General features: G+C 38.9%; 1 protein-coding gene across 12 annotated transcripts in view; it reads left to right on the top strand.

The window, feature by feature from the left end:
• SP100 (SP100 nuclear antigen) overlaps positions 1-16,846 on the top strand; it is a 96,390-nt gene that overhangs the window by 37,569 nt on the left and 41,975 nt on the right. For 8 of the 12 annotated variants that reach the window (XR_012373773.1, XR_012373770.1, XR_012373767.1 and 5 more), the window contains exons 5-17: positions 201-263; positions 924-1,073; positions 2,499-2,582; positions 5,415-5,561; positions 6,292-6,372; positions 7,955-8,038; positions 8,888-8,941; positions 9,358-9,450; positions 10,804-10,857; positions 11,193-11,249; positions 11,498-11,581; positions 15,291-15,407; positions 16,362-16,415. Coding sequence is in view for 8 of the 12 variants with exons in the window: in XM_025890019.2 (XP_025745804.1) it covers positions 201-263; positions 924-1,073; positions 2,499-2,582; positions 5,415-5,561; positions 6,292-6,372; positions 7,955-8,038; positions 8,888-8,941; positions 9,358-9,450; positions 10,804-10,857; positions 11,193-11,249; positions 11,498-11,581; positions 15,291-15,407; positions 16,362-16,415 (1,122 nt within the window). In the remaining 4 variants the exon portion in view is untranslated. Of the gene's footprint in view, positions 1-200; positions 264-923; positions 1,074-2,498; positions 2,583-5,414; positions 5,562-6,291; positions 6,373-7,954; positions 8,039-8,887; positions 8,942-9,357; positions 9,451-10,803; positions 10,858-11,192; positions 11,250-11,497; positions 11,997-15,290; positions 15,408-16,361; positions 16,416-16,846 lie in introns of those variants that run through there. The other 4 variants (XM_025890031.2, XM_025890025.2, XM_073877453.1 and 1 more) reach the window with 3 other exon arrangements.

Here is a 16,846-nt window from a genome sequence, read left to right as displayed (position 1 = left end):
GATTGCAGCTGACCCCAGTCCTCCACTCTGCCAGTTGGGGTTTGACTGCAAGTGTTGTGTGGGATCTACCAAGTCCACATGGTCTCTGTATGGTTACCTGGAGGGGATCTTCAACTCTTGCTTTATAAAAAGGGAACTAGGGGAGAATGGCACAGACCATACTTTAATTTTTGAAATGAACTTTCAATTTCTTCCCCTAGGAACTGGTGAAAACTCATATCGAAGCCTGACCTGGTCATGCCCAGGGTCCTCATCTTACCATGGTCTGTTCCTGTTGAATGTATTCTGATCCTTTGTGTTCTTGTCCCATTCTGGAATGTGCTGGGAGGTGGAGGGCTGCTTTTTTGTATCACTGATTGCCCAGAATCTCTGTCTTTACTAATGCAATTTCTGTAAGGAAGTTCTGGGGTGTTTGCCCTGGGATTCATTCCTTACCTTCCCCTGTTCTGCTCTGCCCTCTATCTCTGGCCACTGGCCTCTGTGGACCTACTTGCTAGCTCCCTTTGTTGCTGGCTTCCTGCTGGGTTCCTGACATGGGACCCTAACAAGAGATCGGAGAGTGGGAAAAAGGGAGAAGCTGGATATTTCCCCATCACTGCCTTTGTCCACAATTCTGAGTGTGGCTGCATCTCATCCATGATACCACTTCCCACCAAGCAGGCCAGCCATAGGCCAACTTCTATCCACCCAGTGACCCTGACCTCTGGGCCCACCCTCAGTCCCTCCCACAGTTTCCTGTTAAGTAATTTTCCGGTTACTGCATTCTTCTATTTGGACTTCTCAACTCTTCCATCAACTGCATAACCAACCTCCTGGATGAAATTCCCTGTGCTGTAAAAGCTTAGAGTGATTTGTATTTTCCTGTTGTACCCTGATTGATGCAAAGGGCAAATAAAATATCTATGAATTAAAACATGGTTTAGGTACAACCCCACCTGAAAATAGACTCTTGGAGAACCTCTGTGAACCAGAACAGATAAATGCAAACAGAACAGATACAACCAGTGACAAAAATGATGCACTAGAAATCCAACAAGCAAATGAGGAGTGTGCCCAAGAATCTGAGCCAGCAGGTAAGACTGACTGGGTTTGCATGAGTTTAGAGGGGCTAAGGGGTCCTTGTTGGTGGCAGAGAATGGAGTCGTGCCCAACTCAAGGAAACATCTATTAACAAAGAAGGGGAAACTCATGCAGATACAGAGAAGGCAGGAATGGAGCTTGATATATTGATGGGAGAGACCTAGAGGAAGAAAAGTTAGGAAGTGCTAGCTTCCACAAGCCTACTTATTTTTTACTGGATTTAAAGCTGGTATTGGGTGAGATCAGAAATTGCCAACTTCTGCAATTTTCCTGCTGATAAAAATGATAGATAAGCTAATTTGTACTGTTTAACTGAAAGAGCAATATTTGCCTACATGTAATGGAAAATATATAAAATATTTTTCATTTTCTCAATGTTGGAATACCTCTTATTGACAGAAAAGTTGCAGTGCCAGGGGCTGAAAATGGATTTTGACTTTAAGATCTTCAAAAGCTGCTAAGAAAATTAAATGAGTACACAGACAAATAAAATACAAAACAAAATAAGAAATATGGCTATGAGAGACATGGATACACGCTATAGAAATTTAAAGAAAAAAAAGATGGTTTCTGGCTAAGGGGCAAGGCAGAGAAAATCAGGACATGCTTATAGTAGTATCAGTTTGCTACGGCCTCAGCAAATGGGAAGAAACTGGATATTAAGTTTGAAGATACCCAAATTTGAACAAAAAAGAAAAAGAAAACTTCACAGTATACATTCAAGTGCAGGGGCCCAGGGCAGACCACCCTAAAATGTGCCATTTAAGCATAAAGATTATTTTGAGTTAAAATAAAAACCCAACAGATACAGGAAAGGTGCTCTGCCTCCCCCATAACTGCCTTAATATATACTGGAAAGGAGAGCCTATATCAGGAAGCGAAGTATTAATAGAGACTTCCCTTTACCTAAGAAGGAACTTATCTGTATAATAGAACCATGTTATATGTTTTTCCAAACATCTCCTTTGACCTTCTTGCTAATGACTTTTCTCCCCTCTGTATCCTCAGGCCCCTATCCCTCTCCTAAGCTCATATAAGCTTCATGTTTCCTCATTGTGTTTGGAATTCCATGTCTGTATGGATTCTCTGTATGTATGCATATTAAATTTCATTTTCTTTTGTTAAAAAAAAAAGAAAAAGAAAAGTTAGGAAGGACAAACAAAGAGACAAAGGGTAAAAAGTTGCAGTGCCTCATCAGGGAAGAGAGACAGAAAGAAAAGTCAAAAGAAGTCAAGGAGAGCTTGATCACAGAGTTACTGAAGCACCAACACTTTCATGGGGTGAAGGTTAAGGTGGCAGTATATGCAGACAAGCTATAAGTAGAAACATGAGAAGAAAAGAGAAGTCGGGTGATAGGCAAATAGGCAGAACAAGGAGGGCTCTGCTGGGTCTCAGCTGTGGTCTTTTTTAATCCTCAGAGTCCTGTGAACAAGCACCCATCCAAGTGAATAATGGAGACACAAAAGAAGTCACACCCAGCCCTTTGCCCTGTGATGGAGAAAGTAATTATTACTTATCTTACCAATTTTCTAATTCTATCTTTGTTCTTCTATGAGAGTAAAAGCTTTCCTTTGTTCTCTGATACTAACCACCTCCCTGACCCTAACAACACCCAAGACCCACAGCCTTGTGCACAGACTATGGCTGCTTCTAAGTCATGTGAGATGCAAGGGGGAAAGAGAGATGAGCTCTTTGATGAAGGGCATGTCCCCAAGGAAAGAATGCAAGGAGAGAAAATATTTAAAAAGTGAACCAAAGAACACCAAATGACAAAGTACATGAACAACATGGGTTTTAGGTAAATTGACATGGAATCCAAACAGTACCATTTTGTGGAGTTGGTGAAAAGAAATAAGTTGCAGCTTGCTTTTCAGAAATTGTAACAGAACCATGGAAACCATGCGTGATGCTGCTGGTCAGATTTGCAAGTACGGAAGCTCTGGTGAAGGACTTTTAGAAAAGAAGTGACAACTGGAGGGACTTGGAGTGGGGGGCAGTGGCACAAGAGGAGAACTTTGGTGATGATTGGAATGCTTGAGATGAGAAAAATGGATAGAAAGACAAAAATCAATACAGAAGAGGCATACAGAAAGTCATATTAATAGTTAAGAGACAGAAATCAAGTAGGAGAAAGTAAGAAACATAACAGAGAACTGATAAACTGAAAAATCAATTAGGGGACAGCAGGGCCAGTTCTAGGGTGAGGCAGGGAGGTCCTGGGACACATGGAAAGAAAATATTACTCATGGTATCTTCTTGTCCCTTGGCACCTCTTCTGATTCACCCTAGACCCTGCTGGGTCCTGGGAGATGGTGATAAAGGATGTTGAGAAAAAGAGTATGAAGAGAGAAATATCCAGAAGAAAATGAATACCAGTAAATAGAAAAATGGGAATAGGTCTAAAGAGAATGAGCAGAGGATGAGTTAAGGGACCATGAATGAAAAACTGGTAGAGAGTGGACCAAATAAAGAGAGAAGATAAATGAAAACATTGTCCAATTTGAAGAGACGGTCACGAGAAAGAAGGCACAGAGGGCTCTTCCTAATACCATTGAGAAGACATCATTAAGGTGTCTATACTGACCAAAATGGCCCTTTCACTCCCTCAGATAAAAATAGGCCTCCACCCAGGCATCTCATGTCTTCATGGCTTCAATCACCATCTGTGACCTATGGATTCCTACACACACCTCTGGTCCAGACCTGTCTTCTAGATTCATTCCTTCAAGTGCCTGAAGACTTGTAATCAAAGATCTGAAAACCATCTCTATTTGGAAGCTATATTAGTTATCTATTGCTGTGTAACAAACAGTCCTCAAATTCAGTGAATTAAAACAACCATTACTTTATTTGCCACTTCTGTGAATTCCAACTTTAAAATATGTTCAACCTGCCCATTTCTCTCCATTTCCAGGATGCTTACTCTAATCCAGATTCCTATCACTTCTCACTTCAAAATAGAAGAACTCTCCTGCTGGCCTCATCCTTCCTATCTTGTTCCCCTCAGATCCATTCTCCACACTTTGGCTCAATGGGCATTGCAAAAATGCCAACCGGTTCATGTGGCTTTCCTATTTAAACCTAGTACCCTCTTGTGATCCTCAGCATGAGGTCAACACAGCTTGGTGTGGAGTATTGAAGGATACCTCCCATACAGTTGTATAATCTCCCCCTCATACACTCTTCCACCACATTCCCACCATACCAAATTCTGTTTGTTTACTTGAATTGTCAAGCTCTCTCAGTTATATCTCTGCCTTTATACATGCTTTTGGAAAACAGTTTGGTATACAGTCCCAAAGTTGAAAATACACATAGTTTGTGATGCAGAAATTATATTCCTCAGCCAAAACCAACAGAAAACACTATGTTCAAAAAAAGAAAAGAAACACATAGAAGAGCAGCATTATTCATAATAGCCAAAATCTTGAGAGAGCACAAATGGATTTTTTATGGTTTTATTTTTCATGGGTTATTTCTACAATGGAATACTATACAGCAGTTAAAAAGGAAAATGAATACAGCTGATTCTCACAAATATAATGTTGAGAAAGGAAGCCAAATTTTGCCCCCACCCCCACCCCTGCCAGATGACAGAGAGACGGAGAAAGAGCAAACAAGAAAGAGAGGACATGATTCCATTTATACAAACATGTATATTTTGGAACTGGCAAAACTGACATTCAGTGGTATTAAAAATCAGGATGAGCAGGTTGTTAACTTGAGTTACATGGTGGAGACAGTTAGGAGGAGGCATCACTAAGAGGCTTCCAGGGTATAAGTAATCTATTTCTTGACCACAGTGACCGTTTCCCAGATATGCTTACTTTGTGATGATTCAAAACTTATGATTTACCCATCTTTATCTATGCACATTATACTGAAAATATAATTTTTATTTTTAAAAGAGTAAAAAGTGGGGCTCCTGGATGACTCAGTCAGTTAAGCACCGGACTCTTGGTTTTGGCTCAGGAACATGAGATAGAGCCCCACGTTGGCTCCATGCTCAGTGCAGAGTTTGCCTGAGATTCTCTCTTCCTCTGCCCCCACTAAAATAAATAAATAAATCTTTAAAAACAAAAGAGCAAAAAATAATTCACCAAAGGATGAGAGGAGAAAATAAAAACAAACAAACAAAACCCCCCAAAATCCAGAGTCCAGAGAGGCACAAAGGAAGGGACACAGTTAAGCAGCAGGAAAGAAGAGGGGTGGGGGCAGAGCTTCACCCCTGCAGTGCATTTACAGGGAGAAGGACTTACCAATAGTAGTGAACGGTGTTTACTCCCTTTGGGGGAGGCCAGTGAAAATTCTTTATTCATTACAATTTAATCCAGGAGCAGAGCTACCCAACCATGGAATCCAAGTCAATTCCTGTTCTGTATTGCTGGTGGATATAAAGAAGGAAAAGCCATTTTTTAACTCAAGAGTTGAACAGCAAGCCCAAGCAGGGACTAACTGTAACCAGGCATCTGACATAATAGGTAAGGCTGACTGAAAGAGTGTGTAACGTTCCAGGCAAGGGGCTGGGACATGTCATCAGGGTCCATCGAGGCAGTCCAGTTGGCCTTGGATGGAGGCAAGAGGGGAGGAACCAGTATCATATGCAGTGAGCTCAGCAGGAGAAAGTCCCAGTAATCAGAAAAATACCAAAAGATGGAAATGGTAGATTTAAGTATTAATGTATGGGAGACTATTTCTAAAGCAAAAGAAGAAAGTATGAGGGTAGAAGTTGAAGAAAAGCAAAAGAACATCAGAGAGCCAACATATTCATGACAGGGGATGAAGAAGGAAACACATGAAGACAAAGAGAGGTATTGAGAGAAACCACTGCCAGAAAGAGAGGCATAAGTAGGGGAAATGGGCAAAGCCAAGAGGAGAGTGAAGTAAACTGAGAATAAAAGATAAGAGGGAGCCTGAGGTTGGCTGGGGGGGGAGGGGGGTAGGAGGTCACATGAGGGCAGAGGTAGGAGGTCACGTGAGGGTGGGAGAAGAGTGTTGGCAGGGTGGGCAAAGCTGCCCTCTGTGCATGAATTCCATCACCTTTAGTTTAGGACTGGAGCAACCTGCAGGTCACACACATTCAAGCACAGACCTGAGTGCTGTGAGTTAACTTAGCTTCTAGGTCTTCCTAGTGGTCCTATTGCAGAGTCGCCTGCTATGTGGACTCATTGGCCCCACCCTGAAGCTAAAGGGCTTTGCTCCTCTGTGCAGTGATCAGCAGTGACTCCGAGGAATCCAATGATGAAGACGAGCCCCCAGAAGCCTCCACGTCAGCACTGGAAAGCGGGCCTGGTGAGGAAGTGGGAAATCAGGCTTTGGCTACACGAATCTGAATTAAGAACTACTGTTCGATGCATCTTATTCTGTGCCTATTCTGTATGATAGATTCAGTTTATCCTGGAATTCTATTCTCTGCATTTATTTTACTTGACCTTTTTGGGAAATGCAGGAAGATAAAAAATCATTAATATATATACTTCTTAAAGATGAGGTCTATTAATTGATAGGTCAAATTTATCAATATAAGCACCCATATATTGATTATATAGCAGAAAGGGGCTGCCAAAATGATGAATTTGTTTTTAAAACTAGTTAGTTTCTATGCTTACATGGTGTTGGATTTATAGTGATTTCTCTTTTTTTTCTTTAAATTTTTTATTGTTATGTTAATCACCATCCATTACGGATTTATAGTGATTTCTATGGGGAACAGAAAGCTAAATATTCTTTTATTCGAAGGTCATATTGTCATCTGAGCACAAACTGAATTGTGTCAAAAGACAACTCATCCAGCTATCCAGTTTTAGCAGAAAAAAAGATTCAGATAGAGTACTCTGAAACCCAAAGTATTGTTTTTGGGAGTTCTTCAGCAAGTCATGCATATATAATGATTTTTCCAAGGACTTTTGCAAATAATACCTTACTTTTTAATTTATAACAATCTTAAGTACCCCAGACATTGTTATCCTTGTTTTCTAGAGAAAACACAATCACATCAATGTTTCAAGGTCTTCTACAAAGTCTCATGGAGAATTAAAGGGACAGACGAGACTAGCATCCTGGATTCTGCATTTTGGCTTTATAAAATTAGAGCTAAAGATGGTTCCCAAAATGTTATGTTTCCTCAATTTCATGGGTTGCATGAGTGGTCCTAAGATTTGCAGCTGTTTTGTGCACACATTGGTGACTTGTTTTCCCTTTCTGCATTCTAGACCCAGAGGGTATTAGAAACATGCCTATTTGGGGAAATATACTTGGAAAAGACCTAAAAACAAATAAAAATATTACCTGGTCCTGATGTTACCAAAGAACATGATTTTAAATGATACGTCATTCTTATTGCTCACTAGATCCATCAAAGTAAAATGTAAACTAGCTTCAAGTTTTAAAGGGTACACATTTTAACTTTTGTCTTAGTGTAGCAAACTGCTCTAAAAGGCAGTCCCAAAATATGTCTAGGATGCAGACACAAGAGATTATTTCTCAGCCTTGCAAACGCACTGGGTTGGAGGGGAAGTAGAAGAGGCTTGCGGTTGTCAACACAAGATTTCCAAGATTTCCTCCCTTCCAAGGTGAGAAACAGCAGAGAGGAAGGAAATGTGAAGTGACAATAGAAGGGGTAGGAAGTAGAAGAGAGAGAGTATGGGAAGGTAAGGCTCAGACAGAGCAAAGTTGCCCCTTGCCTATGGGGACAGGAAATGGAGTGTGACTACCATTCAAGGCAGGTGGCTTAGAAGGACAGACCAGGGTGGCACTGTTGCAGACCACAATTTGCATGGGTTTTCTTGATTTTCTTACGAGGATATTTCCCGCTAATATTTCATTTTCTTGGTCACACGCTGAGACCCCTAAAAAGTCCTCTTCCTTTGTGCAGTGACCAATAACCTTGACTTATTAGAATCAAGTGAGAAAGGAGAGTCCCAAGAAGCCACCTGCTCAAGACTTCAGATTACACTAGGTAAGAACATTAGGATTGCAACCCTGGATGACAAATACTCAGAGTCTAAATCCAGAGCTGTTTTCCTGATGAATCTTGTTTTAGATGCTCTATGTGCCTTGATTCTATTACTTCTAAGGACTGTTTTCTGCATTTAATTTCTCTGGCCCTGTTGGGAAGTGGAAGGAGGCAGGAAGTCATTAGAAATTGTTATTTAACTGTACAGGCCCATTTGATTGATATATAGAAAATGTAGCAAAAATATGCTGGTAAAATGACAAACTTTTTTCTACACACTATCATGTATTAATGCTAGAGAGTTGAAATAATGTACTTATTCTCTGCCAATATGCTTTATATTCTATCCAATAGAGTAAGCACGATGTACCTCTGTTTGTTGACAATATTGTCATTACTCCCAAACTTAGAAAACCTTCAAAGAATAATTTGTGCTGCTATTTAATTATTGATGGGAAAATGACCTCTGATCAGCTATTCACAAACCCAACTTACTTAAACCATTGGCTTACACTGTAATTTTTTAAAAGGCTTTTGTAAATAAAGCTTCATTTTGTTTTCATAAAAAATCTTAACAGGGAGATAGGGTAACTAGGTTATCCCAGCTTTATAGATAAGGCAACTGTGGCTAGTCATGTTGAAGAATCATTTACAAATTTACATGGAGAGTGAAAAGGAGAGCCAAGCAGGAACCCAGCATTATACCCCAGGCCACCCAGAACTGGATTCAGTTGAAGGAAAGAGAGAAAAATGATCATCAAAGTATTATCATGATTGCAAGCCCATTGAATTGTCACAGAATTTGCAAGATTATTGCATACAAATAATTGTTTCTTCCCTTTTACTTTATAGACTCCATGGATTTCAGAAAATCACCTACATTCAGAGAAAGAGTTTGGAAAGTAGGTAAGGGCAAGTAAAAACTCTTCGTGGTTACAAATGAACAGCGTTTTCTACAAAAGATTCATTCTAATTCTTTGCTATATCCTTCAGAGTAAAATATAAATTTGTTTTAAGATGGTTTGTATTTTAACTTTTGTATTAGGCTAATGGTTGTAACAAGCAAATCCAAAGAAGTCAAGCATTCAAACACAATAGAATTAAATTTTTTTCTCAAGTAAACATTCCAAGGAATTTTAGATGGGGGACGTGTGGGACACTGTTTCATGTGTGGTTCAGGGAAGCAGCCAAGTGGGAAATCTACCTTCTTCAATACCAGACTCCCAAGATGTCCTGGGGATATTCTTGCTGTGGGCTTTTTAACCTCTTGGTTCCCTTTGTCATACACTGAAACTTTTAAGGGACACTTGCTTCTTCTGCAGTGAAAAGATTTGATGACTATTCAGAGTCCAGTGAGGAAGAGGAGCCCCTGAGAGCTTCGAGCTCAGCACTGAGAAGTGATCCTGATGAGGAGGGTAAGGACTGCCATCACTGGGCTCCCGGACACGAGGAATCTGAGTTGAGAGTTCTTGTTTCCTGGGCATTTAACTCCAAGCACACTCCACAGCCTGGGATCCCATTCTCTGCATTTATCACATCTGGCCATTTTGAAAAATGCAAAGAGAGAAATCATTATAAATTCAGGTTTAGCAAGATGGTGCTAGTTGAATGGCAGTGCCATTTTTACTACATGCTCTCAGATTTATTAACCCCAAAGTATGAATTACATAGTGATTTCCACCCCACCCACTCCCATTTTCTAGAGAGCAGAGAAAATGGGTATTTGCCGTTGCTTGATTTTGTTGCAAACTTGTTAAAAAATCAGAAGATTCTGATCATAGACTCTGATTATTGAAGAAAGAAAAGCTTCTAGTTATTACCATCAAATTCAATTTATAGCTTTTGACAGATGACCCCAATATGACATTGGCCTATATAATGATATTTGAAAATATCTTCACTAATAAGATATCTTTTTATGTTTATAACAACTTTAAAGATAGGCCAGATAACTGTTGCTCTCTCCACTCCACAGGTGGGGAAACTCTAGCACATAAATATTTAAGGATATTTTACACATCTTATATGGAAATTTACTAGAAGAAGCAAAACAGCCTGGACTCCCAGCAAACATCCATAGTCTTTTATTCAAAACCTTTGAAGGGCGCCTGGGTGGTTCAGTTGTTAAGCGTCTGCCTTCGGCTCAGGTCATGATCCCAGGGTCCTGGGATCGAGCCCGGCATCAGGCTCCCTGCTCTGCGGGAAGCCTGCTTCTCCCTCTCTCACTCCCCCTGCTTGTGTTCCTGCTCTTGCTATCTCTCTCTGTCAAATAAATAAAAATAAAATCTTTAAAAAACAAAAAACCTTTGAAGCCAGACATAAAATAGTAATCTGTTAGACAATATGGTTTATATCCTATATATTACCAAAAAAAAAAAAAAATCCAATAGGGTCTGGGAAAGAATCACATTCTCAAATATACTATATTAATGTTCCTGCAACAAATAGTGTGAATTCACACCAAGTGTGAGAAATAAAGGTTTTACATGGACTCATGACAGCTCAAGTCCAGATTCACCACTGAAGTGGTTAACTGAAAACCTATGGGAAAAATATGGATTTTCAAAACTTCTTTGATTTTGCAGTTGGGGCCAAAGGATTGTGGTTCTCTGCTCCATTTAGTAGTGATCTTTTTCCTTTAGATGGGAAGAGACAGAAATGATCATCATAGTGTCTTTCTAGTCCAAATCCTGTCTACAATATGAGTAGTCATAAGATTTACAACTCTTAGTTGTAGATTACTGGTTGCATTTTCCTTTACTTTTTAGATCCTGCGGATATTGGAGACAAACCTATTTGGGGGATGAGCAAGAGGAAAAGATGTAAGGGCAATTAAAACTCTTGATGTAACAAATATCTTTCTTTACTACAAAAACTTCATTCAAAAATTTTTGTTATATCCTCTAAGATAAAAAAAATTAATTTGTTGGCAGTTTAATTGATTCACATTATACATTTTGAATTAGGTGGGCTGGGCTAATTGATACAACATGTAGGCCTCAAAAAGTTGAATGGCACAAGTGCAATATAAGTATATTCTTCATTTGCTTAAATAGGATAAAGTAACTCCTGGAGTGGAGGGGTGTTCTGCTTTGTATGATTGTTGAGGGCCCCAGCTGATAGAGGCCCTGACATCTTGAAAACGTTGCTTCCACAGACTCCCTGGATAAACAAAGGAACTGGAAGAAGAAGTATGTTCAGACAAGTGGAGAGGGTAAGACATGGTGACAAAAGGTAGTGCCTTCCATGACAAAGTTGTCCCACAACCCAGCCCTGGGAGTGGTTCCTGGAGCAACCCTGACCAATAGGTCAGAAGGAGCCACACAGTAGCCTGGTGGTAGGAATATTCCTGCTCCTCCTACATGAGCTTTCTTTTCCAATTTTCCTTTTAAAGAATTTGATGCTGGATTGGTTGCTAGGACACAGATTGAGACTGCTAAAGAATTTTATTTCTTTCTGCAGGGATCAGCAGTGGTAACTTTTCAGAATTAAGTCATACAGAAGAACCTCAGGAATCTTCTGGCTCAGTCCTAAGAAGTGGGTCAGGTAAAGAAGATTAGGATGCCAAGCCTTGGCCTGCAGAATGTCAGGAATTAAAAGCTACTGTTTCCTGATGCATTTTATTCTGAGCACCTTGAAGACCTGTATCCAGTTAATCCTGGGAACTCCTTTTCATCATTTTAGAAAATAGGAGACAGGAAATTATTATAAATTCATGTTTAACAGGATGAGTCCTATTGAAAAAATGTATGTAATTATATACTGCTGTTGTGGAAGAAATGAATAGCAAATGGTGGTATCTTTTTAATACCTACTGTCATGCCTACTAAGATCTTAGATTTCTATAGTGATATATTGATTGACATTAATGTCATTTGTAATTGTAAAAGCCTCAAAAGACGACTGGTCCTGCTATGTAATTATAGACAGAAATAAAAGCTTCAGATCAACAACTTACAAACTTTAGTATAGTTTTTGACAGATGTCCATCACACTGTAATTTGATTATATTGTGTTACTTTAAAGTACTTTGGCAAATAAGATCTTACTTTGTCATCACAATATCCTCAAGACTTAGGCAGGCTAATTTTTGTTATGCCCATTTTGGGATGAGGAAATAGACATATGACCAAATTGTCCAATTTGACCAAAGGTCAAAAAGTATGACTATTGTATGTAACAGGCAGGAATAAAAAAGCTGTATCCAGTGATCGAAGTCCAAAAAGGAGATACAAGGGACCTGATATATAGTATCAGCAGAACGTATCAGTGCCTGATGCAAGAAAACTTATTTAACAACTATATAAATGATGATGATGATGATAGATGATAGATAGATAGATAGATAGATAGATAGATAGATAGATAGATAGATAGTAGATAGACATATAGATGATAGATAGATAGATGATAGATAATAGATAAAAATGAAAATCATAAAGAAAAACAAGATGGTAGGAGTGGTGTCAGCTATAAGGAATACAAAATACCTAGAAGGGCAGAACCAAACAGGATGAATAGAGAAATAAAAAGGCACAGAAATTAAGAATATCACTGATGAAAAGAGAGAAAACAACACAGAGGACAAGAGAAATCAGGGAAATCAGGGAGAGAAGCTCACAGAATCAAGTGATGGAGATAGAAATGTGTAAGGCCAGGAAATGGCCAGAAAACTGAGAAATAAGGAGGAGAATGAGGTAGGGCCAGATAGAAAAGGTGACAGAACACATCTTTGTTGGATATAAGGTGTAGTAATTGGAGTGGGTGTTTTCTCAGCTTATCTGAACAGTAAATATAAATGAGCTTAACCACATCAAAGTGGTCACTCTCTATAGTCTGTCATTTCCTTATTTCCCTTCAGTGTCCTCCTGTGAATTCAAAGCTCTTCAGATAAATAGAGGAAGAGAGTCAGAAGAGATGCCAACCTATAAGCATCTGATGGAGAAGCCAGTTATGATATTAACTATCTTTGTTTTCCTGTCTACAAAGAGGGAAAGCTCTTCTTTCTTTACCTTACCTCTTCCCCAAAAACATAGCATGTACATGCACACACACTCCTATACATAGGCTTGTGCACAGATTTGGACTGCTTTCAACAGATTTGAGGGAGCCAAAAGAGAAAGAAGAGCTGTGTTCCTGAATGGAGGGAGGTGACACTGAATGGATAATGTAAGGAAGAAGAATGGAAAAGATAGGCTGGGGTCTCCAAATGGAAAGACATCTGACTGAGTATACTCCAAGTTTTTTCAAGTGGACGTGGAACCCAAATATCACCAGATTGGGGAGTTTTGTGGGGGAAGAGTGATGATTTTCAAGATACCTCTCAGGAGTTGTACCAGAAACATGGTAATAAAGTCCATGACTGACTGAGTCTTGCAATGTAGAAAAGCCCATAGGGAACTGGCAAAAATAAAAGTGGTCAACAGCGTGGTCAGTGTCAAAAGAGTAGGTATTTGGTCATGAATGACAGTAGAAGTCTGTGATGTGAAGCTGAATATAGATAAAATATAAATACAAAGATTGTAATTATAAAAACAGCCAAAAAATCAAGATAAGATTAAGAGAAACAGACTAGAAGCAAAGAGAAAATGGAAAAGGAAGTGACATTAGAAAGAGGATTACCTCAATAATAAAACTAGATGCAGGGATAGAAGCATAGGAAAATAGATGGAATGAGGTACATATATAGGGTAACAAATGGAGAGGAGAAAGAGGAGGCACACAGAGAACCATATAGAAAAAGAGTTAAAAGATGAGCGAAAAATGACAGAGTGTAAAAGGAAGAGAGGCGAGATGGAGAAATTGTGGGATCTGAAATGGTCAGGAGACAAAGGCAATGTTGGTGCAAGGGATTGGTTCACAGTGGGCAGTGAGTTTTCAGGGCAAGGTGTCCCCAGGTATCAGTGTCCCCTATAACTCACCCAGATTACAAGGGACGTCTCCCAGGCATCTCATCCACTCCTATGGTTTCAATCACTATCCACAACTTAATAGTTCCTAAGCAGACATATCCAGCCCAGCCCTGTCCTCTAAGCAGATAAGCTCATCCAACCAAATGGCAGAATGATCTCTGTCCAAGGTTCTGAATGTCCTAGCCTTCACCACTTTAGGTGTCTTCCAAAACCTTCAAACCTTCGACACTTCCAAAAATGAGCACATCATCTTCCTAAAACCAACATCTGCTCCTCCAGTGTTCCCTGTTTCTAAAACACACTATTAATTGTCCCATCCTTTCAAGTTGAAATTCACAGAGTCACCCATGACACCATTGTCTCCTCAATTGATACACCACATCTATCACCTAACTCTTATCAATTCTTCCTTTTAAATCTCCAACCTGTCCCTTCATCTCCATTCCCAGTACTGACACTCTAATCCACATCTATATCACTTGTCACTTGAACTAGATCTACAAGGTCCTGTTCTCCTTCTAATCTTCTTCCCACCAAATGTAGTCTCAGTGATTTAGCTAAATTGATCTTTCAAAACTGCATCCCATGTTCTTTAACTTCCTTTAGGATTAAGTCAATTCTCCTTCATGTGGCCTCCAAAGCCACTTACCTCAGGGCTCTTGCCTCTTTCTCCATCCTCATCAATGTTCCTTATTCTTTCACTTCATTCTCAAATATATTTAACTCTTTGTGGTTACTTGCTTTTGCTGAATCTAGACTTTTGTACATGCTTCTTCATATTTCAATATATTCAGTCATTTGTTTCTGTGTCAGTTCTCTGGTTGCTCATAAGATTGACAAGCACCAATGCTTCAATAGTCTGGTGTCTGAATTATTATTAGCACCCATCTCAGCACCTGGCACCTGAAAGAGGCTTAGGAAACTTCTTGAGTGCGTGAAAAATAGTGTTCACTTCCTATATTCAAATATTTATAGTATTTATACAGAATATTTATAAAATCTATTTTAATAATTGAATTCTATATATACATATATATAAATAAATAATATTTCTAGAAAGAATAATATCACATAAAATAAATATAAGAGTATGCTTAAAATGTAAAAGGATGGATGGGAAAAGCATATAAAGAAAAAGTAGAAGAACAAAAATACAGATTTGGGGCAAAGAGAAAAGGATAAAAGAGAAAAAATAGATTGAAAGGAAGGGACAAAGACAATGGGGATCAAACAAAGAAAGAGATTTCTGAGGTAGAGACATCCTTTAGTGGAGGGGTGGGGGAAGGGAGGATCATTGGAAGAGAGGAGATGCAAATGAAAACTCTTTACAAATCATAATTTAGGAGCAGAGCCACAAGGACTTGGAAATGAAAAGTGTTCCTGTGTCATGTGTTTTTCAGAAGGTATTTCAAGAGGCCAAGGAGCAAGGACTGAGAGTAGCCAAGCATCTGACATGATGGGTAAGGCTGCCGGAGGGTCTTGGGGTGGAGGTGGTTCTTCGGATACCACAGACCCTGGGCATGTAGTTGATCAGAGTTCAAGGACATCAGACAGCTCACCAACGGAATGGCCAGTTATGGAAGTGGAGGGTCACATGGCCTTAGGCTGCAGGATGTCAGGAGTCTGTTTTGTTGCCTGCTGCACTTGACTCTGAGCACACTTTGATAAGGAAGAGGTACATCCATGCCAGAGTCCCATTCTCCGCATTTGCTTGACCTGAGCCTTTTGGGAATGGCAGGGAGGCAAGAGATTCTTTTAAAGTTAAATGTTAAATAGGGTGGACCTTGTGGATTTACAGGGATGATCTAGTAGAAATACACTGGTAAAAATGGCAGTATCTCATTTACTATATTAGTGAGCCAATACTAAACTATGGGATTTATATAATGACATCCACCCTTGTCCATAGAACGAAGAAATCCAAATGTCCTTCAGCTGGTAGATAATAGTGTCACTTTGTCACAATTTTGGAAAAGCCTCAAAAGACAAATGATCCTGTTATCTGTCAGGAAACAAAGGCCCCAGATAACTATTCTTAAACTCGGCATATAGTTTTGAAGGATACCCTCCAGTATGTTGACTAATACAGTGATTTCTCATTAGCTTTTGTAAATAAGATCTTATTTAATTGTCATAAAAAATTTAAAGCCTGAACAGGATAACAGTTGCTATCCCTCTTTCATGAATGGGGAAACTGATGTCCTTAAGAAATTAAGAGCATTTTCAAAGTCCCAGAGAAATAAAGGAAGACCTTAGATATCAATTCAGTATCTGTCTGTTTCCATTATAAGGAAGGCAGAGAGATGATACTCAGGTCATTATAAACTCAAGCCTTCCACAGTGTGAATTGTCATAAGATTTATAACTTTTATTTATAAATTACAGTTATATGACCACCACCTGTTACTTTCTAGATACCATGGATATTGGAAACAATTCTACTTCGGGAAAACACAATGAGAAAATAAGTAAGAATGAATAAGAATTTGCTTGATTTTTATGTTACAAATGAAGTGTTTTTTAATGCTAAAGTTTATCATCATTTTTTATTCCTTTCATAAGACAAAAAAATGAATGTCTTTTAAAGTAACTTTTTTTCCAAAGTGGTTGTATCTTCATGTCATATTTTATTCTGATTTTAAAATATGTTTCTTATAAGCACTGGTGTATGTCTTCCCAGAATTTTTCTATGCATGCATTAACTCAGTTTGAGATATATTTTTATATATCTTCATATGGTGATTTTATACATACTTTTCCTTTTCTTGCTTTTTAAAATTAATATATCATACCTAAGCAGTAAACACATTTAACATTTTAATTGAACTATAAAAAGTCTTATTTGGTGCTTTCACATGCATTAGTCTTAATTTTTAGGGTGGTTGAGCATTTTTCATTT

Source organism: Callorhinus ursinus, unplaced genomic scaffold, assembly GCF_003265705.2.
Source record: "Callorhinus ursinus isolate GAN/ISIS: 27379988/994484 unplaced genomic scaffold, GSC_fseal_2.0 scaffold2, whole genome shotgun sequence".
NCBI lineage: Eukaryota > Metazoa > Chordata > Mammalia > Carnivora > Otariidae > Callorhinus > Callorhinus ursinus.
Note: the sequence above shows the minus strand (reverse complement) of the source record. Positions and strands in the feature narration are given on the sequence as shown.